Source organism: Anabas testudineus, chromosome 15, assembly GCF_900324465.2.
Source record: "Anabas testudineus chromosome 15, fAnaTes1.2, whole genome shotgun sequence".
NCBI classification, from domain to species: domain Eukaryota; kingdom Metazoa; phylum Chordata; class Actinopteri; order Anabantiformes; family Anabantidae; genus Anabas; species Anabas testudineus.
The window spans coordinates 18854986-18882237 of record NC_046624.1 but is presented as its reverse complement, the minus strand read 5'-3'; the positions used below and the strand labels follow the sequence as shown (position 1 = coordinate 18882237).

The following is a 27252-nucleotide window of genomic DNA, read 5'->3' as shown; positions in this document are numbered from 1 at the left end:
TGGGGAGATAGTAAGAGGAGGGAAAAAGTATTCCTCCCTTGCACTTAGAGGGATACAGAGGCAGAGAAAGGGAAGAACAAAAGGGGGGTTGGAGAGACTGTGAAGTGAAAAGAGGGATGCAGAGGACGGGAGATAGTTAGAGCAACTGCAAGGCTGATCAATGAGCGTCTGAGATTTCGGGAAGAAATTCAGACTCAGCGAGAAAGAAAGAGAGAGAGAGAGTGAAAAGGAGGGCGGCAATGACAGGGAAAGATTGATGAATGAAAGATGGGAGCAAAACATCTGGAGAGAAAAAGACTTAAAGAGAAATATTTAAAGGGAGACTGAGACGTCTACTGGAGCAGGAGGCGATTTTAGAAAATAAATGAAAAGAGTAAAAACATTAAGAGAAAGACAAAAGGATAAGAGTGGAGAAGAGTGTGAAATATTTAAAAAGAGACAGAAGCTAAAGGGAGATGAGCAGAGAGAAGGCAGAGTCAAAGAGTCACCGGCAAAAACTTCCAGAAGAGAGAGAATAAATCAGAGCAGCAGGGGAAACTGCGCTCCTCCTTTTCTGTTTTTTCTTATTTTCTCCATCCCTCCTCTACTTTATGACACAGAGACGAGCAGCGACGTGAGGAGAGCGAAACAGAGTTGAGGACTGAAGAAGCAGAAGAAGGAGACGAAGCAGACTTTTTATCCCTCAAAGTCCAGAAAGATAAGAACACAAATAGACATTTAAGTGTAAGAAACACGAGTCGATCCAATGGCGTGCTACTACATTGTGATCAGTTCCACCCACCTGCGTGACGGACAGCTGAGGAGCATCAAAGGGGTGTTCAGAGGACCAATCGGAGCCAACAGCCAAAGAAACACGGTAAGGCCTCAAGTTTGATCACAGCTGGATTTATTTCAGTTTGTAGAGAACAGCAACAAGACATATGTTTGTGCTTTTATTTTGAAATGTTTCAATATGTTGGAGCTGCCTGTTTTCACAAAGCTCAATGTTTGAACCCAGGTTTTTACTGGGACTAATTTCATTTCACTTGATTTATAGTAAATCCAGTTTAATCCTGAGAGCATGCAACGTTTTTATTTTCTGCATCAAAGGAAATCATTACCTCTAAATCAGCATCACTTAAAACCACTCCCACTCACTTGATTGTCAAGTCCTTAATCATTGTGTTTGTCGAGTTAATTAATTGCCACCTCCATTAGGTTAATTGACTCAGTATTGGAAGCAGAAAGATGGGGGGTGGGGAGGCTGCAGAGGGTCCCCCCCCCTCTTACACTGAGAGCTGCTGGTTCCCCATCCATACTTCAACATGGTCTTCAGCTTGTTTTCTGTCTGTTAAGTGTTTGATGTTCGGGGTCATTAGAAAGTCAGCAGATTTGACACATTACATTCACGTTCATCTCCAGTTTGACGCCGTACTTACGCTCTTTACAGCAGCACTCAAACAAATGCAGCTGCCACACGTTCACACAGATTCCTGCACATGTCTGGTTGTACATTAACCTGTCACTCATTTAAATAAGATGTTAAAGTGTGTGTAACGCGTCTTGAAGCTAAAATACTACATAATATTTTGATGCTTTAAACACAGAACTTGGTGACAGATTAAAAACCTAACTGCGTTTTATTAAAATCTGAATGAAAACTAGTTCAGAGGAACAACTTGTCGTGCGGAGTCCTGAAGCTGTGTGGGAAGATTTCGAGCCCAACAGATGAGTCAGACGCTTCTTTACTTTTTTTTCTTCATAATCCAAACTCCAACTAAACCTTGCATTTCATTCTTCATTCTCACTGAACGTTACAGGCAAACATAATTACAGCGAGTCCTTGTAGAGACGCACCAAATATTCCTACAGGCTTCAAAGAGAGACATCAGATAAGACATCAAGAGGCTGTGTAAGGGCAGCGCTCCACTCTGCTCATTAGACATACGGCGAAGCACTTGCTACTCATTTCACAAGAAATAAAATGACATTAACTCATTTTTATGATCGTATCTATCATTACCAATTTAACACAAATGCAAACTTTAACCTGTTTTAAACATGCTTGTTCTTATGTACACTCATCATATATCACAAATTCTGATGACGTGTCATGGTGAAATGATAGGCCATGAGTCTTCAGGAGTGACTGGACTACAGGAAATCAACAACTTAGCCTGTAATTACCTGTGAAGCACACAATAGAGCCTGCAGCCGCACTGAACTGCTCACTAACGGTGTGTGCTCGGGTGAAAAAACCCACCTAATTCATAAATCTGGTAGTAATGTCTTCAAATGAACACTAAAGTGACAAATCCCAAATCTGGATTACCGCAAAACTGGGTAATGGTTATCAAATCTCGTTATATTATCCTTTCCTAATCCAGATTAAGCGTTGAGTGAGTGTTAATAAACGCTGCGCATGTTTCTATGGTCACCTGGTTTTCCTCAGCTTAGACTCCAAATTAAACTGCACTAGGATACACACCTTAACGCCCCCATCAGCACCGCCAGAGGCCAGAATCACCCCAGTGTGCTGATTTCTGCCAGAATCTGTGTGCAATCAATAGGCCGACAGGTTTTAATTAATGCACCAACAACATTTCTTAGTGTCTTTAAAAATTCTATAAATCACAAAAATCATAAAATAAAAATGTTGCAGCATTTTCTGAACTCTGTCATATGACACATGAGCGACGCGCGTCCCCACATATGGAGGCAGGCATCTGCTGAAACTGCACCACTTTTGGCTTCAGGCATTAAAATGGCAGCTGGGCAGCAACTGTGCAACAACAACAACAACAATAAATAAATAAATAAATACATTTGCCTTTGAATATAATCCAGTGGGTGAAATGTAGTAATTTAGAGTTTAACCATCAGGAGTTGAAGCATGTGGACCACATGAGGTTGGGTTTAGGCATGAAAAGGAGTTTGGTCAGTGTAAGTTTCTGTTTAAATTTATAATTTCCTCTATTAACTGAGCCATCGGTCTTTGTTGGAGCAGATTTTACTGCAAGATTTGATGTTGTTTAACAAAAGAAAATGTGATGTTGTATATTAGACATGGTGGTGGACAAAAACAAAATGAAAAAAGGACATTTAAATGAAACATTAGATATCATCATATTTGCAGTTTGTTGTTACACGTTTCCTTGTGATTGAAGTTGAGTTGTATAGAAAGATAATTTTTAAGAGGCAGGGTTCAGTCCATGAACTGAAGGATCAGTGGTTGGATTTCTGGTTCATCGAGCCCAAATGTTGAAGTGTCTTTGAGCAGGACATGGACAAATACATGTGTGTATTTGCTGCTTACATTGAAGAATCAGCTCGATTCATCCATAGTGGAGCTGAAGCTGTTTGCCTGCACTCACTCGGACTAACCATGAGCAAGCTGTTGCTGATTAATAACCATGCTCATAAATTTCCATGTAAATCACGATAGCTTGTTTTCCAACATTTTTTAAACATGACTGAGTCTCGTGTGACTTTGTGATTATTCTTTTCCACACTGTACATTCACTAACAAGTTTTCTTTGTCAGTTTAAAACACGTCTACTTGTTTGTTGTTGGCGTTTGTCCTTTTTCTTGGAACGATAATCTTTTCTTTTGTACCAGCTTCAATCTCTTTCAACTCACATTTCTCACTAAAGTCTGTCAAAAGAAAGTCAAAAATAAACGTCCACTAACTTCTAACACATTAATTACTGTGCTTCATTAAATTAGAAGGCAAACTAAAGAAGCACTTTAAAAAGTTAGAACTCGCAGTTAAGACTCCAGAAACATACGGTCGAGTTTCCACTGCTACCACAGCCCCATAAATAAATGTTCTTTAATTACCCACACAAGAAAACGGAGGCATTTCAAAGGCATGTATTCAAATCTGTTTGTCACCTAATCCAGGAATAGAAAGCTATATCAAGAGATTTAATTGGCAAACAACCACACATGACTATCGCCAGTCACCTTGGATCCTCATATACCCGAGCTAATTTTATCTCCAAGTTCTTTAGCGCAGGCAGGTCTGATGAAACTGCTTGAAATGATCGCATCTTAAAAATTCAAATAACATGCTGTGTGCACGGGAAATCAGAGAGATATGTTCGCGCCAGCACAAACGGATGCATGAGGAAGACATGATTAGAAATAGGCAGCAGAGTTTGAAGCCAAAAGAGTGTAAAGTGAGAGCGAGCAGATCAGTAGGATGGATGGATGTCTGCAGTTTATGTTCAGCACAAGCAAAGTTATACCTTAAAGAAACTTTTACGGTTACTGCATCGAAAGGACCTCATCAGGTTGTTTGTTTACAAGTTTGAGCTCCGTGACTGGAAATCATCGCGCTTACTGATGATTTTTGAAATGCAGGCGTTCACAATCTGTAGAGTTCTTAAAATGCATTTTCCTGTCGCTGCAGGCAGCTCTTAGTTTTCTCCAGCTCCAAAGGAGTAGCAGTCTCTGGAAACATGTTTTGAGTTGTGTGATGTGTCACAAACCATTTTAGTACCAGAACATACAAATAAATATAAATTATTAAAATTAAAATAGATGATAAAAACTCACATTAGCCATACGTAAAAGTGTGTTTGAGCATGACTCAAGTAGTTCCTGGATGAGTAAAACGGGTCTAATGGGAGAAAAGCTTTATGGACTGAACAACTAGAACATGTTTCAGTCTGTTCCAGTGTTTGTTTTTAGAACGTAGTAAACGGGAAAACAACAGATGACAGAAAACAGCAGATAAATACATAAAAAATACTAAAACAACTTCGTTCTTCTATGTAACTTTGAGGTTGTTGTCTTTGAGGAAGCTCACTCGGTTCATTGAGCATCTTTTTGTGGCTGTTTTGTGTAATTTGTAGTTGTCTTCCATCTATTTATGCTCATTCTGCATGTTTCTGTGCTCTTTAGTATCTCATTCTGGTCTTTTTGCTTCTCTTTGTGGTTGTTTTTTGTCTCTTTGTAGTCACATCTTGTCTTTTTCTGCTCATTGTGTGTCTCTGGTGTATTTTTTTTTATCTCCTATCAGTGGTTTTACATCTTTGTAGTTGTTCTGTATTTCATTTTACATCTCTTTGCGGTTGCTTGGTGTCTCTTTGTGGTCACCTTGTATCTATTTGCGTTCACTGTGGTCTTCTTGCATTTCTTCAGGTTTATAGCAGAGGTCAGGGGTCACCAGGGTCAGTCCATTCAGCTTTTCCCTGTCATTTATTAAAACTCAGAATGAACTGACTCTTTAAGCAAAAGTATTTTTATCTGCATTTTAAATGTGAGGTATTGAAAAACCTGAAACATCAAACGTTCACCTTTATGTAAACTGCATTTTCGCCTTGATTATCGTTTCCTAAAACTGTTGACGCACATTTCACACTGCATGCTGATATCACTCTCTTCCCTCCTCTTTGAAGCAAAACAAATCCCTCTAACACCCTGAATCAAATGTTTGATTCTGTACTTTAATTGCTGGAATGTGCCAAAGATAATTGTGTCTCTCCACATTACATTTCTCATCTCATCTCGAATCTCCACTGTGTGGTCCAAAGTCTTGATTTAATCAAAAATAAAAACCATTTAAAAACCATTCAACAAGTGTGCATGTGTCTCAGCACCCTGCTCTTCATCGAGTGCATCTCTGCTTGTGTTTGTATGGGCACTTTTGTAGATCAGGAGGTTCACGGCGACTGTGCAGCGACATTAATTCATGATAGCCCACCAGCTGTCAGGGAATTTTTCACACCTTTCCCAATATCAGTGAGGCCAGAGTTGTGTTGCTATAGAAACATTGATTCCAGTAAGTTAAATAACGCTGATTTTCTGCACCCTACTTGGCACAAAAAGTTGACATTAAATTCCTTCTGAGCATTTAATTTTCTCTCAGCAGTAATATAGTCGAGCTATTTAGGTATGTTGGAGACTTTCTGAGCTGCACTTGAGGAAGTGACGTGGTTCTGTGACTTAAGAAGGAACTACTTATCTGTGGTCCAGTTTATTTTCTTTATGAGAGAAGTGCATTTGGTTTTGAGTGTTTTCAGCTGAACCCACAGGTGCTGCCGACTGTCTGGTAAAAGCAATAATCTCTCTGACTCACCAGGTTATACTGCAATATTCTCACACGATGCTATCGGCCATTTCGCATCAGGCCTAACAACACCCATGACAACACTACACTATAACCTACTGCCTCTCAGCCTTTAAAGCTTTAAACCTGTGTGAGTGTTTGTGTATTATGAGGTTTGAAGAACATGGATCCTCACTCCATAAATTAGCACCAATGAGAACACGGCATGTGTGTGTATGTCTGTCTGGACTCGAGCGGTTATGCATGCGTGCATGCATGTTTCTCTGTGTGTGAGTGTGTTCAGTAGTTGTGACTTACATAGCATGACTGTGTGTGTGCTGTATGACAGGGTGAGTGTGTATTCAGTAGTTGTGAGTACATGGTGTGCTTCATTGATGTGTGAAACATCAGCTATGACTGTGGAGCCATCTGCTCCAAAGGGAGAGATAGAGTGCGAATGTGTATGTGTGTGTTTGCGCATTTTCTACAGCGTGCACGAGCATGTTTTTGTGGTGCTTGTGTGTGTGTGTGTGTGTGTGTGAGTGTGTGTGTTTGTGTGCACTTGTGCGTGACTACTTTACTGAACCAACAAGTTGTTTTTGTCTTTTGTGCACATGGGGCATCATGAAGTTTTGAGTCTTGTCACTGAACAAAAATATCCTGAATAGTTTTAAATCCTCCTCTGGATGAAGAACTGTGTCTGTCTGCATGTTAAAACACACACGTCAGCTTCTTTTGTCATGCGTCAGACATAAAGAAGAGTGTCCATGATCTGACACAGCTTCATTCAGCACAGATATTTCAGATACTGAATGAATCTGGATCCTCAGACGTCACTGTTCTTGGCTGTGAATCTGTCTCTGATTCAAAATGCAGAGCTTTACATCAGGAGACTTTTAACCCTTGATTAGCAGCTGATCAAAATGAGTTTCTATCACTTAAATCTGTTTGCAGTAGCAGTTTTTGCAGTATACAAGAGGGAAACATTTACATAGTACATAGTACACATATGTTTGTATGTTTTAATATTGTAAAATAACAAAATATAGAAATAGATATGTAATATAAACTGTAACAAGCGTTCTGTTAGTGTTTAGCTTTTGCAAAGAAATAATACATGTTCAGAAGTTTCTGCAGAATCTGTTATGCTGTAATAATAACAGGTCTGTATCTGACCTCGACATTCAACTTCCAGCTAAGTGTGGGTCTGTTTTATTAAATGCTTTTAAGAATCTCTTCACCTGCAAATCACCAAAATCTCTTTACTGGGCTGTGGTTTCAATGGCAGCTCCAACTGTAGTGACAAACCTAAAGGAAAAACACAAAGAGCTAACTCCAAAAGCTCCATGAAATCTTGGAGGATTCAGTTTTGATCTCAATTAAATTCCCCTGCTTTGTCTGGATAATTCAGCTCCTGTTTGGATTTAACAACAAACCGACTGCTTAGATTCGAAGCGTATACTGCTCAAGTTCTCACAAAATAAGCACCTTAATTCTTGAATTTTACTGCCCAGCGCAGCAGTCGGTTTCCATTTAGCTCACAAACAGACAGAAGAACATTCAGCTTTTCAGAAAAATCAATGGAAACATCTGTGTGAAAACCCACTGAGATAGAGGAGCTAGTAGAACAGACGGAGCCAGGACTCCATCTGTGTGTTGATGTCGGTCAGTCATGATTTCAGCCACTATCAACCACTATTACCTCTCTGTATCTGAGCGGTGAGCACTTTTACTGTGAGAAACAACATGAGATACTGTGGTTTACAACACAGCCAGCGGCAGCGACAGTGGAAGAAACATTTATGTTGTTTGTAGAAAATACAATACAAAAGAGAAAAGCTCAGTTACAGCGACACCACAGGGATTCATCATCATGTCTCCTACTTTATTGTATGATTTGAAATAAAGACTTGAGCTTTTCCTCCTAGAGTAGTAAACATGTTTGTCCAGCACCGCAGCAGCACATAATTGGGTTTGGTGGAAATCAAGTACAAGTACACTAAGTAATGTAATAATGAAAGATACTGATGTACATGGATTTAAATTAATGTTTAATAAGGAACTTATGAATTATTATTTAAACTATTTTAATTGCATTGTTGTTCTGTAAATTGCAATTTATGTCCAAATATTCTGCTAAAAATCAGTCATTTGGTACAAATTACAGGTAAAAATGGAGAGCGATCAGTCAGTATGGTTCTACTGATTTCAACACAATAAGCTTCTACAGCCTTAGTGGGAGAATATGCATGGAAAATGTGAAGCTCTACAAACAAACGTACAAATCCATGGTGGTGCTGAGAGCTCGACACACTGCAAATTATGAAAACACACCAATAACAAAGATGCAAATGAAGAAAACAACTTGAACAACACAGGTGCAGCATTTAAACTCCTTCTGGTGTCTTTATTTGGAGTTTTTTATTCTAAAGCAGTTTTCTTCATTAGCATTTTGTCTATTTGCATATCATCAGAACACTTTGTGTACGTGAGCTGCAATCCAAAGTATAACTGGTGGGTCAGTATCAAATGAACTTTGCAACTGCTTTAAATCACCACAGCAAGAGAAAAACCACTGACACCAGCTTAGAGTGAGCCTTTAATACGTAGGAAGTGGGTTTCCTTTTCATGGAGGCCGCCATGTTTCTACAGTAGCTCAGAACAGACAAACACTGGCTCGAGAGAGTGAATTTTGCATTTCCACGTCAAAGCAGCTTGAATTTGGTGAAGCTACAGCACAGCGCACACACACACTCTCACATACAGAAGAGCAGAGAGGTCACAGTGATGCACACAGGACGATGAAGCCTGTGCTTCAGCTGCATTCACACAAAATCCTTCCTGCATGTTTGTGCAGATCTGTGGCCATGTTTTTAGCATTTTAGAATATAGTCGCCATGAAACGATCCTAAAATAAATGTTTAGTTTGTGCTGCTGCCCCCACTCATTCATCCAGGGAGGAGAGGCCAAGTTTGAACTGTGCATTTGCAAACAGCAAATTGTTCATGAAGGTAACATCGAAGCCGAAAAATCTTCCATGCTGTAGTTGCAGCATTTGAGCTCTCAGGGCCAATGTATGATTATAAATAAGAGAAAGACATGAAAAAACGGTTTCCCACAGGTATGGTCATAAAATGAATGTACAGTCTGTGGCTATAAGTGTTATCAGGATTGTTGACACACTCTCAAAGGGTTAACGCTGCACGTGTTAGTGATGCTTCACAGAACGTCGAATTAGAGGCTGATTCAGTCAACACAACGTTTTATACCAGAATGAGCTTTGTTGTGACTCTCATCAACTAGTAAACGTTCTCTTGTACTCATAAAATCCCCTCGGGGTCATATTTACTATCGTGTCACGCTCCACGGAGCAGCTGTGGCTTATACATCCCGACGACCTCACAGCTTTGTGCGCTCTCAATGTTTGTCTGACTTAGTGCTCATAAATACTCGGAGGAATTAAAAACACTTTTAGCGTCATGGCCCTTTAAGAAGAACAACACCCAGAGAGATTAATTTTTCATCTGAGGATGTTCTTAATGAGTTGTGGAGTGCTGAATGTTAAAGTATATATTTATGTAGCACGGTCGCTACTCGATTGCCATGGAAACTGAGGTAGCATGTTGGAGGTGAGTGGGCGTCAATGCGACTTGGATGAACCCTGCGAATGTGGTGGGAGGGACGAGGAGAGAGAGAGAGATAAAGAGATATAAAGACAGAGAGAAAGTGACAGAGGAAATGGAAACAGATGGAGAAAAGTAAAACGCTAAGAGACAAACTTTTGTTGCTATGAGAAGTTTGCAGGTCTCACTCGTAACTCCACATCTCCTCCCTCCTCCTTCCCCCTTTCATCATTTTACTGCTCCCTCCCTTACTCGCACTTTTCAACCTTTGTCTTTTCTTGCATCACTCTGTCTCCTCCCATTTCATTATTTATACCTATTATTCTCCTCTCCCCTCAAAAGGCATTTACTTTTATCTTTTCTTCCTTCCCTCATTTATTTCATCTCCCCGTCATCTTTCCCCCTCATTTGTTACTCCTCTCGCCCTCTCCTGAGCTCCCTCTCCTCGTGACATTGGCAAACTTGCCTTTTACTCTTTTTTCCTCCTTCCTCCACGTTTCTATCCTCCTCTCTTCTGTCCATTCCTTGTTTGTCGCCCTAACTCATCTGATTTCTCTCTTTTTTCTTGTCTTTCTCTGTTTCTTCGCCTCACTTCTCATCTCTCCTCTGCGGAAACATCTTTTCTTCTCTGCAGATCTTTGAACTCGTCATCCTCCTTTAATTTTCATCCTCTTTTTATTTCTTTACCCCTTTTCTTCTCTTGTTTCTTCATTTCAACATGTCCTTCATGTCTACTACTTTTGTCTCTCCATTTGCTCCTAACATTACATTTGTCATTTAATTTCGCTGCTCTCCTCTTTTACTCCCTTTCTCCCTCTTTGTTCAGTACTCCTTCTTTTCCTTAGAACATTTTCACTCCTATCCATTTTTCCTAACTCTAAACCGAGTAAAACATGTTTGCGCATCTGTAATCCAGCATTTTTGACCATTTTGGAAGGAAACTTTTTAAACCAGCCGCCATCTTGGTGCAAATGAAAGAGACAGCAGCTGGCATTTTGCACTCTGACACTAAAAGGATGCAATCTCCACCGCTGCCTGGTGCCATGGGGGCGCTGTCAGTGGACAGGATGTGTTTCTTTCCCCGTTTTCAATTACATTTGTCCATTATTTTATTTTAAACCCTTCTCTGCTTCTTTGTTTCATTCCTGTCTTCTGATGATTCTTCTTTAGTACTTAACATTTATTCTGCTCTCCTCCCCCTTTCACTTGTCTTTTATTGAACCACTCACATCCCTCTGTTCCTCTTCTTCCTTTCACCTGTTCCCACCCTTCTCCTTTTCTTTTTCTACCTTTATCTCCTCTCCTTGTTTTAAAAGACCTTTGCAACCTTGCTTTGTTTCATTTGTTCCCTTCCCTGCTTTCTTTTTTACGTATCCTTTGCTCTTTTCTTCTTTGCCTTTTCATGCTTTCTTCCGTTTATTCCCTCCAAATCATTTCCTCCTTCCAACACCTCCCCTTGCTTGTCTATTGTTCCTATCACCATCTTTTCCTGTTCTTTCTCTCCAGTCTATTCTTCTATCATTTGCAGCCTTGTCTTTCCATCGCTCCTTCTCCCTTTCTCCTTATTTATCGCTGCTCTGTTCTTCATTTCTTTTTCTCTTCTTCTTCTCTCTCCTCATTCTCAGTTTAGTGAGCAGTAAAAACAACTATAAAAAAATAAATAAAAACAACAACTGTCCCGTGATTATAAACCCATCTCCATCTGGATCACTCTCACCCTTACACTTACAAACACACACACACACACATAAACACGCTGAGCCGAATAGGAAGTCAAACAGAAGGCCAATAAGACACGCTTGACTGGAGGCGACTTTGCAGTGTGTGTGTGAGGGAGCGCAGGGCGGTGTGTGTGAACAGGGAGTGTATTCACTGCTGTCATTGTGTGATCCTCATGTCCCCACAGCCACGGGAAGATGAGATAAATCCTAAAACATTTTTGCCAAGACTCAAGGGAACGTTTCAACTGAAAGACACCTGGAGGTCAGGGAGCGACGCTGCGTCCCATCATTATAAAGCAAAGTTCACAAAAACTGGTAATCAAGCTGAAACGACTGCTGTAATTTCTGATTACGATTTGGAGATTAAAGCAGCCTATAACCGCTTGGTTTATTTCATGTTGGAGTCTTGGCAGTCACCTTCCTAAACATCCTGGGACGGGTTTTACAGCCCGAGGTTTTAAACAAATTACTTTATGAATCTATTAATACAAACCTTGGTTTATATGTGTGTGTGTTCAGTGTGTGTGTGTCTGATTAAAAATCAGTGGTGCAAAAAATGATGTCAAAAGGGACACATCTGGTCACAACAGCCCACGGGAGATTGACACACATACAGATATATACACACACATTTGTACATCTATAAAAATGTAAATATAGATTTAATCTGAATATTGGATCTAAAGCCTTAAAATCTTTTTGTAAATCAGTAAAAACATACGTATTTCACTTAAACTGTCCTCAAACCAATGCCTGTACAGTGCACACACATATTTTCAATGTGGTTTTTCATCATCATCTCATTATATAATAACAAAATGTCATTCTAACTCGACCTTTAAGACAGGCACAATTATTTTAAGAAATCTAAATAAACCTGTAACTTTCAGCACTGTTTTCATGGGTTTATTGCAACAGGAGGATTTACGTTATTTATACCTGGCGCTAACCTGCAATTATCTGTTACTGTCATAGGTCTAGTTTTGACACCTGATATTAAAAACGTTTAATTGTTATCACTATTCTTCCTGCATTGTTGTTGAATCTCAATCACACAATCTCATTATGCAAATCAGACAAGATTCCTGTGCACATGAATATCTACACATTAACATTTACTTCAACCACATAAATACATCTACATATGATAGTTTACATGTTAATATGATGTGTAAATGATATCACAATCTCACTTTGTCTTAGTTAAGGTTAGTGAAATATATTGGTTTTAGTTAACTCGATCTTGTGACTGTAACCCGCTTTCTAAAATCCACATTTTACTGGTCTATGATCCTGATTCCTTTCCAGTCAATCTTATCTTGGACTGGTGTTTGCTTTTTTAACCAACAAAGACTAAAACAAGACCACAGCTGGAAAGACGGGACCTGGTAATGCCTTTCACACACCACCAACCACCTTAAGGTTCTTATGGGTCCACCCAAAGGAAGCAACTTATATATATCAAGTCTAGAACAGATGTGGGGAACACTACATGGGGGAGACGGCTCACGTCTGGAGAACAGACTGGGGGACAGACAGTTCGAGGCTGGGAACGAGTCAGGATTATAGACCAGGATAGTGTGGACATCAGATGACATCAGAGACTGTCCCTCAACAGAGATGGGGGTTGTGATCTGCCTCCTATCTACGACCACATGTTGTCATGTGACCGAGTGAGACACAACACGATAAAAATGTCTGAGCCTGACTGATGATTAAGCCAGACCACAGTCTCTCCTTCACCTTAACCAAGTACTGTTAGCACCTCAACCTAAACCTAACCACAAAACTTATTTAAAATGATTTAGTAATAATTTTCTACAGCTGCCTACAGGCTTTTAATAACTACCGCACTGTTATCTGCTGTTAGCTAACGTTCGGTACAAGTCCTCTGAGCTGAGTGGACACACAGATGCCCCACAGATGCCCTTGCTCCGGGGCCCGTCGGCAGTGTCGGGTACTGTTGATACTTGAAATCAAACAAGTAATTCCTTCTTCGGCTCAGTGGCCTTTTTTAAAGAGGAAAGAAAGATAGTCAGATATTTTGGCACTCAGGCTCTGCTCTAATGACACAGCACACGAGCAGATAGCATTGATCAGAGTGACCCCTCTTTCTAAATCAATAGAAATGATCCCATCTAGATAACGTTACACACAATCAATACCGCTCTGTGTGTGTCTGTCTGCGTGTGGGTGTCTGCACTTGTTCCTGACGACCCGACCTGTGTCTTGGTGATGCTACCTGTGTGTGTGTGTGTGTGTGCGACTTAATATAGTTTTAAGGTTGCATTAGTTTGGATGTGCATGTGTGTGTTTGCATATGTGTGTGTTTGTGTGTGTGTCTGTGTGTGTGTCTGTGTGTGTTGGGGGTGGGGTGGGGCAGTGTAAGGTCAGCCAAGGTGAGACGTAATGGGACTCTGACCAGATCCAATCTGGGACCACTTGTGGCAAAATGAATTGGCCTCACACACGGAAGCTGAGTCCATGCCTTTGTGTGTGTGTCTGTCCTTCTAAGTGTGTGTGAATTCGTACCCTGTTGTCTGTGTGCTTCTTGGAGTGTGGTTGTATACGTGTAAAGGCCATGCTCGCTGTGGAAAACTAATCTAATTTTGACAGGTTCGCACAGACAAAAGGGCACAAGTATTAAAAGACAAAAAAAAAGCAGCACATTGGCTTTGTACTTCCAAGTGTGTACACGCTCGCAAGCTGAACCCGTCGAGTGTTTCACACACCAGCCGCCGGTTTGTGACCGTCTGTGAGTGTAAGTGTAAAATGCCACATGACTGGTTGTGTAAACTCATCTTCATTTCCTGCCTTCTGGTTCGTTGCCTCGTGGTCGACTACTTTAAAACCTCCGAGTCTGTCAGCTGCCTTTTTTGCTCCTGTTTGTTTGACTGATGTTGTTTTGGGTGATTTGCAGGTGAAAAGAAGTTAAAGGTGTTAAAACATGGTTGAGGTTGAGGCATTAGACATCCGCTTTCAGCTGTGTTACAGAACGTGTTTTAATGTGTAGTGACAATTTAAATGCCTCCAAAACAGCATTTGACAACATAGTGCGGAGCAATTTTCACCTGCCACATTCACTGCTGTTCCCACCTCCACTGACTGCTGTTGATTCTGATCACCTCTGCATTTACATTGGTGGAGTTCTGCTGTACTTGTGAATAAGCTGCTGCAATAATTGTTTGTGCTGTAATCTTGAACTAGGCCACAGAACACAGTACAAACAGAGTTCAGATGTGTGTCAGTCTGATTCCTCGGTTGTGCAGAGAAAGAGTTTCCTCTACTTTGACTCTCGGGGTGCACTTCACTTTTTGGAGAGACACACACAGTAAAAGCTCCAGGTTCAAGACTAGCCAACACTTTCTAGCTGTGAGATGACACTGTTCAACAATTACTCCACTGAAATCCTTTCACCACACGTAGTCCTGAAAGTCTTGGCTCTGAAAAGCTGTAGCTTGCTCTTTCATGCTGGACAAGAGCTGCAGCCAGTTTGTATTCACAGCAGTTTCAATGGAAGCAGAGCCACTGCAAAAAAAGAAAAGCATTGCAATGTTCATATTCAGGCTAATATGTATTTAAATCAGTTACCCACTGTATTCCTTTACCTACAGATTCATTCTACTGTCTGCTCATCTTGTGGTCAACACCTCTAAACACTTCCTCAGCCGTCTTAGTCGCTCTTTCACCGCCGCTTCAGTATCACCTGTCTCAGACTTTCTGTCACCGCTATTTCCGGCTTCCCTCGGTTTACCTATTTTCTCACCACGCGCCCCCATGCAGCGTGGAATGTAAATAAACCCACCCTGAGAAGCCACAGCCATCACACACTCACACACACACTCTCACACACACACACATTTGTATGCAGCGATGAATTCAACTGTTTCTATTTTGGGCTCGTTCGACTTTGTAAGTCTGTCTCACCGGCTTTGGAGCGTTTCTTAGTTGTAAAATAAAGGCTGTGGATACATGTACTTCTCCACAAAGATTTGTTAGCTCTCTCTATTACAAGGTCTGTGTGTGTGTGTGTGTGTGTGTGTGTGTGTGTGTGTGTGTGTGTGTGTGTGGAGAGGGAGACAGAGATAACATTGTTCTCCCAGAAATCTATCAGCGCCAACAGGATTGCTTTTCCCGCCTCCGCCTCGCTTTTTCCTGTGTTTCATTCCTGTTTCCATCTCCCCCGCCTTGACTCTCTTTTTGTATCCACTTCTCCCTCCCCTCATCCCCTTTCTCCCCTCTCTTTCTCTACCTCCTTCTCCTCTTCTGTCTTTCCATTACTCCCTTTTCTCAAGCTCTCCCAAAACATAACACCAGTTGCACTTTATAACGTCTAGTTTAGCAGCTGCCCACCAAACACACAGACGCACTGGGAGACAATAGATAGCCACGCTAAGTCGTGTGTGTGTGTGTGTGTGTGTGTGCATCGGCATGTCTGCAAAAGCTATCTTCTCTAAATGATACTCTGCCTGCTCTACCCCTGACAGAGAGAGAGATAGATATGAAGACGGCAGAGAAATGGGAGTAGAGAGGGAAGTGGCGAGGCGGGAGACAGATGAGAAGACAGGAGAAAGAGAGAGCAAAGAGAGGGATGAGTGGGAAAGTGAGATGATGGAGGAAGATCTAGAGGATGGGAAATGAGCGATGGAGGGTGAGAGAGAATAAAAAAGAGATGTATAGGGATTAGGCGAGAAGGAAAAAAATAGTTATGGCTGGTGCAGATGGGAGACAAGAGGGATCGAGGTAGGGCACAGCAAGGTTGTTCTTTGCATTTGTCAGTTCAGCTGTGTTATAGTCAGAATATACACTGTAATTTCCTCATGTAGGGGATAAATGCATGCAAAGCACAACGTATGAAAAGACAAGTAAGCAACCTGGAACATTTGATGAATAAGCAAACAAGCATCATGTGTAAAACCGATCAACAGCGTGTTGACGGTGATAAAGCAGCTCTGCAGCAGAAAGCTGTTACACCTACAGAGTTCTTCTACATGTTAACGCTCTTTAAAACATGTGTGAGCTCAACAAGCGATCGTTTTTGACTTCATACCCCGTCTCTGTCCCTCGGCCTCACGCCCACTTAATACTTTAGAGCCACGTGATTTTGCTTATTGTAACCTCAGTTGGCTCTTTGGCCTTCACAGTCCAGATTTATGAGCGTGCTGAGCTTGACAATAGATAGAAGAGTCCCAGTGTAAGATGTGTATTGTCATCACGCCATCGCAACATCACAAGTAACCTAATGTTGGGTTAAACCTGGGAATAATATGAAACCTCTAAATGATGCACAGACTGTTTTAGTCATGAAGAAAGCACCGAATACACAAAACAACCCACTGAACCCGTCTGGTTCTTTATTATCCTGCTGGTTTTCATCATAAAAACATTAGAGCTGTTGCATAGACACGGCTGTAACAAGTGGAAAAAACAAATATTACAATTATAAGAAAACATCACACTGTCAGAAGACGACACCTTAGTCCTAAATGTTGATTTTATGTGTCAAAGAAAAAATTTGTTCTCAAAATGAGGTTGATGTTGAGCTGTTTTTAAGACAACACTGTACACCATCTTTCAAATGGTAAATGTCTCATTCTGAAATCAGAAATTCTCGTTCATCGTATAACATACTCTATCTTTAAACCCATTTTCTTTGTGACAATATTTATTTTTGCTGTATTTATACAATTCAAATATTGTTTGCTGAGACTGTATCCCCGTCATTGTACAGTATCATGTTTAACTGCTTTTTCAGACACTAAGCTAACTAAATAAACTCTTCTTACTTTTGTTAAATCTAAAATCTAATCTTAAGGAATTTATAGCTTTGTAGCTTTTTCACTAGGGCACTTACACATTACATTTACAGTTTACACATCCATAGTTAACAAATATGATCAATGTAAGTCTTATTTGAATTCTCCTTTTAGCTCTGATTTGGTCTCCACTAGATTCTGAGCTGCAGACTTAGTAAATAATTCGTAAATAATAATTAGACAAGTATTCAGCTCAATCTGCAAATGCAAAAATGCTCCATACTGTTATCATTGAATATGAACTTGGGGTGTAAGAACTAGTTGATATAGTCGGTGATGAAAATTAGTTGCCAGCAAATTTGTCGACTAGTTGGTGACATCACTGCATATTTTTTCAAGCGTCCTTCTCCAGCTGAGCTGAAGGGAGAATCTCTACTGGTGGGAAAACTGCTTTAGCTGTTTGACATTTTATTGCTACTACTTTGTTTATATTGATATCAGAATTTTTTATTTCTGTTTTGTATTTCTGTTTTGTATCAGCAGGAACGTTGATGAAAACATTTATTTTTTAATGTATTCATCTCCTTTGTATAGTCAATTAATCCTTTTCAAAATCAACAGATTGATCGACTATCAAAATAATTTGGACCCTTCAATTAAAAAATAAAAAAACCTGAGTGGATTCAGTCGACAGTGATTTATTGGATTAACTTCATCTCTCTTGTGATAAGGAAGACAGGTCTTGCCATTATGGGTTTAGGCTTTAAGTAATTATGTTGCAGGTTTCTCTTACTAGGAAGTTGGTAAACCTTTGTAATTGCAGTATTGGATTGCTCATGCGTTGCTGCAAACCATTAACTAAATGCCGAGGAGCCAGATATACGCTGTGAGGTGGTTAATTAGAATGGAGCAATGCCAGCGGTTAAGACATCCCATAATATAGCTATAATGCCTGAGAGATCTTGGATGAACAACCCCGGTGACTGGTGGAGAGCGGATCGAGCTTCCAGCCGCATTTCCTGACGTGTGTGAGGCTGGACGTCAGATATTGAAAGCACTCTAGCGAAGAGGCAGACACGCTTCGTTCATCAAACCCTTCCAGAGGATTTTCCTTCACGATTTGCAAAGAATTTTATTCTCATAGCTGAAATCTGCCCCGTCTCTTCACAATTTACCTACTTGTGTTTTCCTTTTTACCCCTCGCCCCTTTTCTCCATCACTTCTCATATCTGTTTTCCTCTTTAGTTCCTCCCTCGCTTCTCTATCTATTCATCTCGACTTGCTTCTCTTTATTTCTCTTCCACCCATTCCCTCTAGTTGCCTCTTAGAAATTCCATAACAACACTTTTCTCTTTTTTTTTTTGTGAGTGGAAAGACAGAGATTAATGGAGTGAACAGTAGTAAAGAGACAGGAGGAGAGAGACGGAGAGGGAGTAAGAGTGAAGGGGGGATAATAGAGGTAGAGAGGGAAAGAGCAGGGAGGGAGGGAAAAAAGAGAAGTGAAAAATCTCTGAGCCATAATCTTCACTCAGCCTGGAGAAGCTCTGCCAAGCTGACCACACACACACACACACACACACACACACACACACACGTTCTGTGTGGGCTAAGTTTAAGACAGAGTGGAAATCAATGCAACCACTACCACTATGCATGATAATGAGAAACACTGAGTGTGTGTGTGTGTGTGTGTGTGTGTGTGTGAGGCAGTACAACGGAGGATGTGTGTATGAAATGAGCATCTGCGTGTGTAGATGGAAGTGGATATCTGCAGAGTGTGTGTTTGTGTGCATGTGTGGTCTAATCCTAACTAAGCCTATGAATGTGTGTCTGACTCTGATACAGAGTCGTAGGCTGATTGGTGTATCTGCCGCGAGAAAAATGTGTGTGTGTACACATCTGTGTGTGCGTATTGGTGTTGCGGCCTTGCTGGAGGTAAACTCAGTTCACTGAATGCAATGAGGGAGAGTTCAGGTTCAACAAAAAGTCATTTTATTAAATGTGCGAGGAAAGGGCAGGGGTACTAAGTGAAACTAAGCCTCTTCCTGGTCACGCTATCTTTGCTCGGGCGATGCAGGCAGACGTCTGCTCTGCCCACTTGGGGAGGTGGAAGCAGACGCAGGAGAGGCTATGGTGAGGCGAGGTGGGATGATTGGAGGTTAAAGACAGGGCCGTGTAGCTACAAGCAGCTCTAACCTGTCCAGATCCTGCGCTTGAAGCCCCAATCCACAATCATTATTTCCGGTCACGCCGCAGGTTCCTATAAATCCATAACTCCACGGCCGAATCCTGACACGTTGGGCAGTTCATCAGCAGCTCAGATTACTCTAGTTGGCTCACAGAGATAAAAGATAGTAGAGTTCAGATGTCTGACCGCCATGAAGTGGCACATTAACGCACGTGTGGACGACTTGATTTTATCTTACATCACAGATACTGTACACAACAATTTAGCATTTCTAAAATATATTTTTGGTGAAATGTTGATTGGATTATGTTTCCCATTGTGCATGTGACACATTGAGGACTTGCATCGAAGCTGAAGCATGTGATGGGTACGCAGTGCAGACTTTAGTTCATAAGCTGACGTTTCAGCACAAGTGTGTCTTCTTCAGAGCTTAAAGACTAAACAAATCACATCCTACGTAAAAGTCTTTTTCACAGACTTGTCCTTTTTACAAAGACTGGCTTGCATATCCTGGTGCAAACCAGTCCTTTTAAGAAAAGAACAATTAGAGTTGTAATCATAATTAAGTGCTGAAGAAGCACAATTGTGTCAGATTGTGGAACAAAGTCTGCTCTGCATCAACATGAAATGCTCATGTTTGCACATTTTTTTTTTTTTGCTTGTTCCTACAAACATGAGCATTAAACAGGACGTATTAGACAAACATTCAGTTACCTGTGGGTTCTTTTTACACTTTAAGCATAAGGAAGGAGCAGAATGAAATAAACCATGGTTAAGGGTGTGGGTTAAGATTAGGCAACAAATCATAAAATGTAGATTGTGTTTGTGGTTAAATACAAATATATGAATCCAGTCTGTTGCTATTAGACGGGATGTGAACAATACAATACAACTTTATTGTCCAGCGTTGTGGAAATTTGTGTTTAAGTACCGCTCAGCGGCATAAAACATTGCTACATTAAGATGTGGAACATTAGAGATGGCAATTTGCAAAATGATGATAACATTATCTAAGGCATAGATTACACTAAATGCACACAGCCAAAAAGTATTACTGATGTTCAAACTACTGGCTGCATTTTAATACCTCCTAATCAAAGGCTTTTCCAGAAAAGCATTACAAGGCACTTTTCTGGAAAAACAAATCTTTACTATTTAATGTTGAAACTGAGAATGGAGGACAGGATGTGGAATGACAGAGCTGAATATTTACATGGAGCATTTATCCACCACCCTGACTCGCCTGTCTTTGTTTGTCACACTAATAATTCATCTAAAGCAGTGATTATTACACTCACTCTTATTTGTACACCCCTTTGTGGAGCACCTGGATTAGGGTTAGACAGATTTACCAAATCTAGGGGCTTTAACTTTCGTCTCATAGACTCAAATAAACTAAAGTGAAATGATGTAATGGACACAAACAAACAGTCCAACATACTGTATCTGCACAAAACAAAAACTGTCCGGTCAGGAACAAATTATGTTTATATCCACGAATGACAATATCATTATTAGTCGAACTTTAGCTCTGAATCAATTGAGCTGACTTGGACCACCTCCCGCCGTGGACAGTAACTGCTGTCCTGGCACTGAATATTGCTGCTGTATGTAAATCAAGAAAAGAGTTATGACATCAGCATAACTCGAAGCAGGCTGCAGTGGAGCTCAGTACAGCCAGAAATTAATTTCTAAACTGAAACTGTGACAAGTTCCTGGCTGAACCCGACCCCAGCCAGACATGCTGCTTGCTCATATAGTTGTTGGATATTTTTTATATCTATATCTAACCCAACCTTCAACAAAGAGATGCTTCTTAGTTTAATTTCCAGCCTGAATCTCCCTTCACACTGGCACAGTGCTCAAACACACACACACACACACACACACACACACACACACACACACACACACACACACACACACACACACACACACACACACACTGTGTATTTTCTGTACTTAAAGCTGAACACATTTCCAGACTTTGTGTCAAAGTGTTAAAACAGCTGCAGCCTTCACTCTGTATTCAAATGTAATGAATCAGTGTTGAGTCCAAACCAAAGTGAGCCCCCATCAGATTCAACTGTGCGTACATGAATCTCTATGTTCAGCACGTACTGCACTCCATTGTTGTGTAGTCGTGTGAGCATGTGTGTGTTTGCTTTGCACGAATATGTGGATGTGGGGTGTGCGATTTGTGAGTGTGTCTCTGTGTTAATTGGAGGGCTGTTGTCTTGAAAGATCGTCCATTTGTCTCCATCTGGCCCTCTGGCTACAGATACATCACAGTACATCACACGCTCTCACACAATCCTATTTACTCACAAGTGAACAGTGCAGCTACTCGGCACCAGTGCGTCTGCGATGTGCCAAGGTCCTCACCTGCTACACTTCAAGCGTTTTTTTTTAATATCAAAGCCGCCACTCAAACGCATTTTAATCTACATCTTCAATCAAATGTGGTTTCCTCCTGTATGATTTCCATGTTCTGTAGTGTGCAGGATAAAAGCCTTTAATATTGACTGCAAAGTGGAGGTGATTGGCATACAGCAGGCCCACCGGCTCATCTCAGAGCAGCCTCGCCTCTCATTTTTTTAAACACACAAGGGTGATGCTCACACTCTCCATTAAAAACACAACTCAATTGCCTCCTGCTTTCATCCAGCACAAGCAATAAAGTCTCAGTCCAACATGAAGTAACTGCTATAATTGTGAGAGATGAGTGAGGCCTTAGTGATGAGGGCTTTCCTGTAAACACTCGGGATGATGTGTGTGTGTGTGTGTGTGTGTGTCTGTGCCTAATTTGAACAATGTTTATTCATGGGATTAGACTGTTTGGCTAGAATGTGGGTCGTGTTCACGGAAAACAACATGGCAAACACTCACTGAAAGTGATTCAATATTAATGTCAATATGTTCATCTCATTTTCATCTTAGTGTCACAGATTTGATGGGACGTCTTAAAGGGCCAGGACAGTCAGTGTGACCCACCGAGTTATTACAGTAAAGTAGAGACGCACAGACAGGTGAATCACTATTCAGACTGTGAAAAGTGGTGAATACTGTCGTTTGTGGCTCAAATCTGAGAAGCTAAAGATGTCATTAATATAGTTTGATTGTTTCCTGATAATATCACATCATGGGATGACAGTGACTCAGCTGCAGTCATCTACAAACCACACGGTCAATGGTAGAAGCATCGTAATCTATTTTCATACTTTCTTTTCTCTGGACAGCCTGAAAAAAAGATACGATCAAGTTGTATTATGTGAGACGTCAAATCCAGCTTATCATCCATCAGCTTGACATCTCTTGTGCTGGTTTGGTTACGACTTTTATTTTTTTAAAATCCGTTCTTATGAGTCATTTAAAGACTCCTATAAAAGCTACGATCAATTATTATTTCATCAATTATAACACATCACCTAGAATTAACTATTAATTGTAATAACTGGACATCTATAAGAAAATGATTATGAAACCAGAAAAATGTAGAAATAAGTAGGGTTTTATAAAACAGTAAAGCAAACAGCAAATGTGCTGTTTAACATGCAAATATGTAAAAGTGCATAGGTGGATACATACAATATCATAATAATAACGTCGAGGTGAAGGAAGCTGACCAAGAATAACATGTTTTCATTATTTGTGCTTCATCTGGCTTCAACATGCTTTCCCATATAACAAGAGTTCACAGCGAGAACAGAAATCACCATTAAAAAGCAGGTGGTATAAAGCAACTTGGCAATCTGGTCGGTATCTGGCCTGTGTGGGAGCACGCTGAGATACAACAACAACAACACATGCACAATGGAGTTGAAGCCATATGGTTTCACAAGGCTGAAGCTAATATTTTCGGACCAAAGTCACCAGCAGCGAATAGAAAGTATATTTAACTTTTATCTGAGTTGAAAGTTATTTTTTAAACCAATAAAACTGTGTGGTTCAAGTTGACTTATGTAAGTAGCTTGTTTTGTCTAATCAACCATCAGAAAGGGTTGAGAGACCTTAGAACAACCAGGAGCATCTGGTCAGAGGACCAAAGTGCCCAGAGGGGCTGTGTGGAGGTGGAGGAGGCTCAATGAGGCAGCACCAACGCTTTAGGTGTTTGAAATCAAGCAATAAAACCTTAAAATCAATCCTGTAGTGAACTGGGAGACAGTGGAGAGATGCTAGTGTGGGGGAGATGTGGTCACATTTACAAGGTCCCGCCAGGAGCCGAGTAGAAGAGGTTTGGGAAGCTGCAGAGGAGAGACTGAAGACTGGTGATTCCTGGATAAACATGTGTACAGGGAATTATAATAATTAAGCTGGGATGGAAAAAATCACATCCATGAGAGAGCAAAAAGGTCAGGACTCCCTCCTGAAATAACAGATTTACTGTTTACTACAGTTTTAGTTTGCTGTCAAAGATTTCTTCCAGACTGTGAGTGAATGAATGTTCAACAGTGACAACTAGTTAATTGAAAACTGCAGTTTTCTTTTGATCAAATAATAAATTCAGCTTTAACTTAAAAAGGTGCAATATGTCAGTGTTTCTATATCTAAATGTAATTGATTGATTCGTTATATTTAAAGATAGTAAAGTAAGTAAAACAGGTACATCAGTACTGCAGTACTCAGCATATCATACGGTTTGACCTATTTATGCACTTATTGAAAAACAGTTTCACCCCTCCATCCATATGTCTTCTTTCTTTCATAAAAGAAAAAAGTGAAAGAGAAGTGGGAGGGAACGCCTGTGTAATTAACCCACAAAGTACACTGTCGACTTCAAAAACCCTCTATCTTCTCCTCTCTTGCTGCCTCTCTGAAGTCCGGTTGCCATATCAGACGGGCTAATTAAAGCAGCACATAATGAGAGAGCAGCGGAGGAGGAGGAGGAGGAGACGGAGGAAAGAGGAGGGTCAGAGGGAGTCAGGATTCAGGAATGTCACATTCCTATCAAAGGAATCTGCTTTTAGAGACAAGCAACTCATTGTCGATGTCTGAGTGTTAAAATAAAACAAATTTAACGTGCAACCTAAAGATCATTTTAAATTAGCTGTGTGAGGAAGGTGCCTGGCAGGGGGACACCTGGACGTGCATTTTACTCTGATATATTTGAGATTTATTATTATTATTATTATTAAATCTGCCGGGATATGAGCTCCATGTTAATGAGATGTGAAAAGAAACCCTGCTGTTAAGAGTCAGACCCTGGTTCCTAAAACACTGAGGTGTAAAATGATCTCCCACTTCTGTAACAGTGGAGTAAAACGAGTCTTACATCATTTTTAGTCTGTTTCTTGTAGTTTAGAAGTAATGTTGTGGCCGTTTCTGCAGATGCACGATCGACTTTTTCTATTTCAGCATTTTGATGTTGTGTTTTGTAAATCTGTGAAGACATTTAGCATCTTTAACTTTGTTGTCATCTCTTCGACTCTCACTGCAGCTGTCTCGCGTCTCTTTGGGGAACTCTTGCATCCTTTTGTGTCCAGTTTGCATTTATCTCATTTTATCTTTTAACTCTTCCATTTAAGTTGCTTTGTTGTCATTTTAATGTTACTTTTCATCTTTTTGTTGGTGTTTCATCTTTCAACTTTGTTGTTAGTTTATTATTATTATATACTATATTTTTTTTATTTCTTATTTTGTGTCTCTTAGCGTCATTTTACATTTCAGTGTTGTCATTTTGCGTCTCCCTGTGATCATTTGGTCATCTGTAGCAGTATAGAAGCAGTTTTGAGTCTCTTTGTGGCTGGTTTACATGCCCGTGTGCTCGCTTTGTGGCTTTGTGTGGTTGCTTTGCATCCATTTTGTATTCTTTTGCATCTCTTAGTCATTTTGCATATCTACAGCCGTTTCCATCTCTTTCTGGCTGTTTTACACCTATTTTTGGCCATTATACTTCCCTTTCTTGCCATTTTGCACCGCTTTGTCGCCGTCTGGCATCTTGTTACGGCTGTGTCTTCTTCAGTGACATCAGTAAGATGCCATAAAGACGTCATTTGCGGCTTCAGTTTAAGTGAAAATGTCGAAAGAGTGATTTTTGACTGGGCCTCGTGTCTCTGCTGCATAGTTGATGATGAAATGACTTGAAAGATGAGAGACAGACAGAGAGATGGCGATATGAAGGGGCACAGAGAAGGGACAGAAGGAGAACGAGACAAAGAATGGAGACACAGAGACAATAAGGAGGATGTTATTCCTGCATCATTACTTCAACACTCATTCCCCCTCTACTGTCTCATCTTCTCTTTATTATTCGCGCTCCCTCTCATCTTTTGTTTCTATTATTCATCCTCTCTTCCAGTCTCTATCATTAGTTTTTATCTCTCTGTCTCTCTCGCTTTCTGTTGTTCAGACACTCAGACAAATGAGCCATGAAATATTCGCCATCAAGACAGAGAAAGAGTTTCTGCATGTGTGTGAGAGAGAGTGTGTATAAGTGTGTGTGGGTGGCAGGCTGTGCACATACATGTGTGTGTGTGTGTTCATTCTGACTTTGAAGTCTGTCAGGTCTACTAGCCGCTCTGGAAGGTAGCCCACCTGTGTTCGATGAGACTTTTGTGATCCAAGAAATAATTTGGCAGCCACCAAACCAAATTGGCTGCTAAGAAATTGTGAATTCACTGGCTGCTGCACAGCTGACCAGCCAAAGAGAAAGGATGTTTGACGGAAATCGCAGCCAGAAATCTCTCAAGCTGTTTGTAACAATCTGATGGTTGAGATGTAATAAGATTTATAACACTCCATAGTTGGCATTTGAAGATAATTTAATATAACGAAAGTTATGAGTAAAAGAGTTGAGCAATGTTTTACTTTATCGTATTTATTTCCTAAAGAACATTTGGTTTTAATTATATGGGAAATAAAAGAGTTACTCGAAAGCAGAGCTCATTTAAAAACTCAGTTATTGCTTTAGTTGTTATTGTAAATGATAATTTATACACCATCTTGTAGAATAATTGATTGAGTTATGCAAATAATTGGAAATAATGGTGACACTTAATTTTAGAGGTCATGTATTTTCCAGCTCATTTCCTTGAAACAAATAAAGAAGTTGGTATTTACCTGTAAATTACCATTAAGAGAGTCCTACGCAATTTGGTACTAATTACATAAAGGAGGTGGAGACAGTGTTAAATATACGTATGTAAATAAAAAGAGTTCCCAAGCAGATGTCAGTATCAGAAACAGTTCATTCTCGAAAAAGTGCCTCACTTCTTTAAAATCATAAGTTTAAAAACGCAGCCTAATAAACAGCGGATTATAATGAAGAGCTGTTAAAAGTCAAGAGTCTCGTTAAAGAAATATTACCAGGAAATATTCTAGTCATTTACTTCTTATTAGCAGCTAATTTTTGGGGAAGGTTGTGTTGTTTCAAATATATTTAATTGACCATACTGAATCTGTTACTTAGGTCCTGATTCACTTTCACTTCTCGACCAGTTAAAAACCTTCAAATGATCAGTTTAAGTAACTGGGACACTGCTGTCCATTAGTGGCTGCTAAAGACCTGTTGATGTTGTTCTAATTACTTGGTTCCTGACAGAGGTCAATCAAAGTCCAAACTCATGCAATACCCCATCAAGATAATTGGGTTAACTTGTTCTAATTAAGCAGGAACTGAAGAGATGAGACTCTGGACTGAACCACAGGGAAAATGTGCTATTCTCAAGACCATTAGTTTAAGTGCAGCCCTGTTCCAAATGTTACTCCTCCTCGACCTCTTTATGCAACACAACTTCTGAAATATGCAGAAAATACTGCATTACGGATATTACACCAGCAGCACGGCCTTATGTTGGATCTCTTATATCTTTGGAGTCCAGCCCACATTCACATTCAACACATTCCCTTTTGTTTGAGGATCTGCATCCAAGTGTTGGTTTGAAGTTCTGGTCCAGTTCTATTCTCTGATTCTGAGACAAATGACACAGGA

The 27252-nt window shown here is 40.3% G+C and overlaps 1 protein-coding gene across 1 annotated transcript in view; it reads left to right on the top strand.

The window, feature by feature from the left end:
- The window catches only part of znf804a (zinc finger protein 804A), a 46981-nt gene continuing 19729 nt past the window's right edge, over positions 1–27252 (top strand). The window contains exon 1 of the mRNA XM_026354323.1: positions 1–856. Within this exon, the coding sequence (XP_026210108.1) occupies positions 746–856 (111 nt within the window). The 5' untranslated portion in view covers positions 1–745. The remainder of the gene's footprint in view (positions 857–27252) is intronic.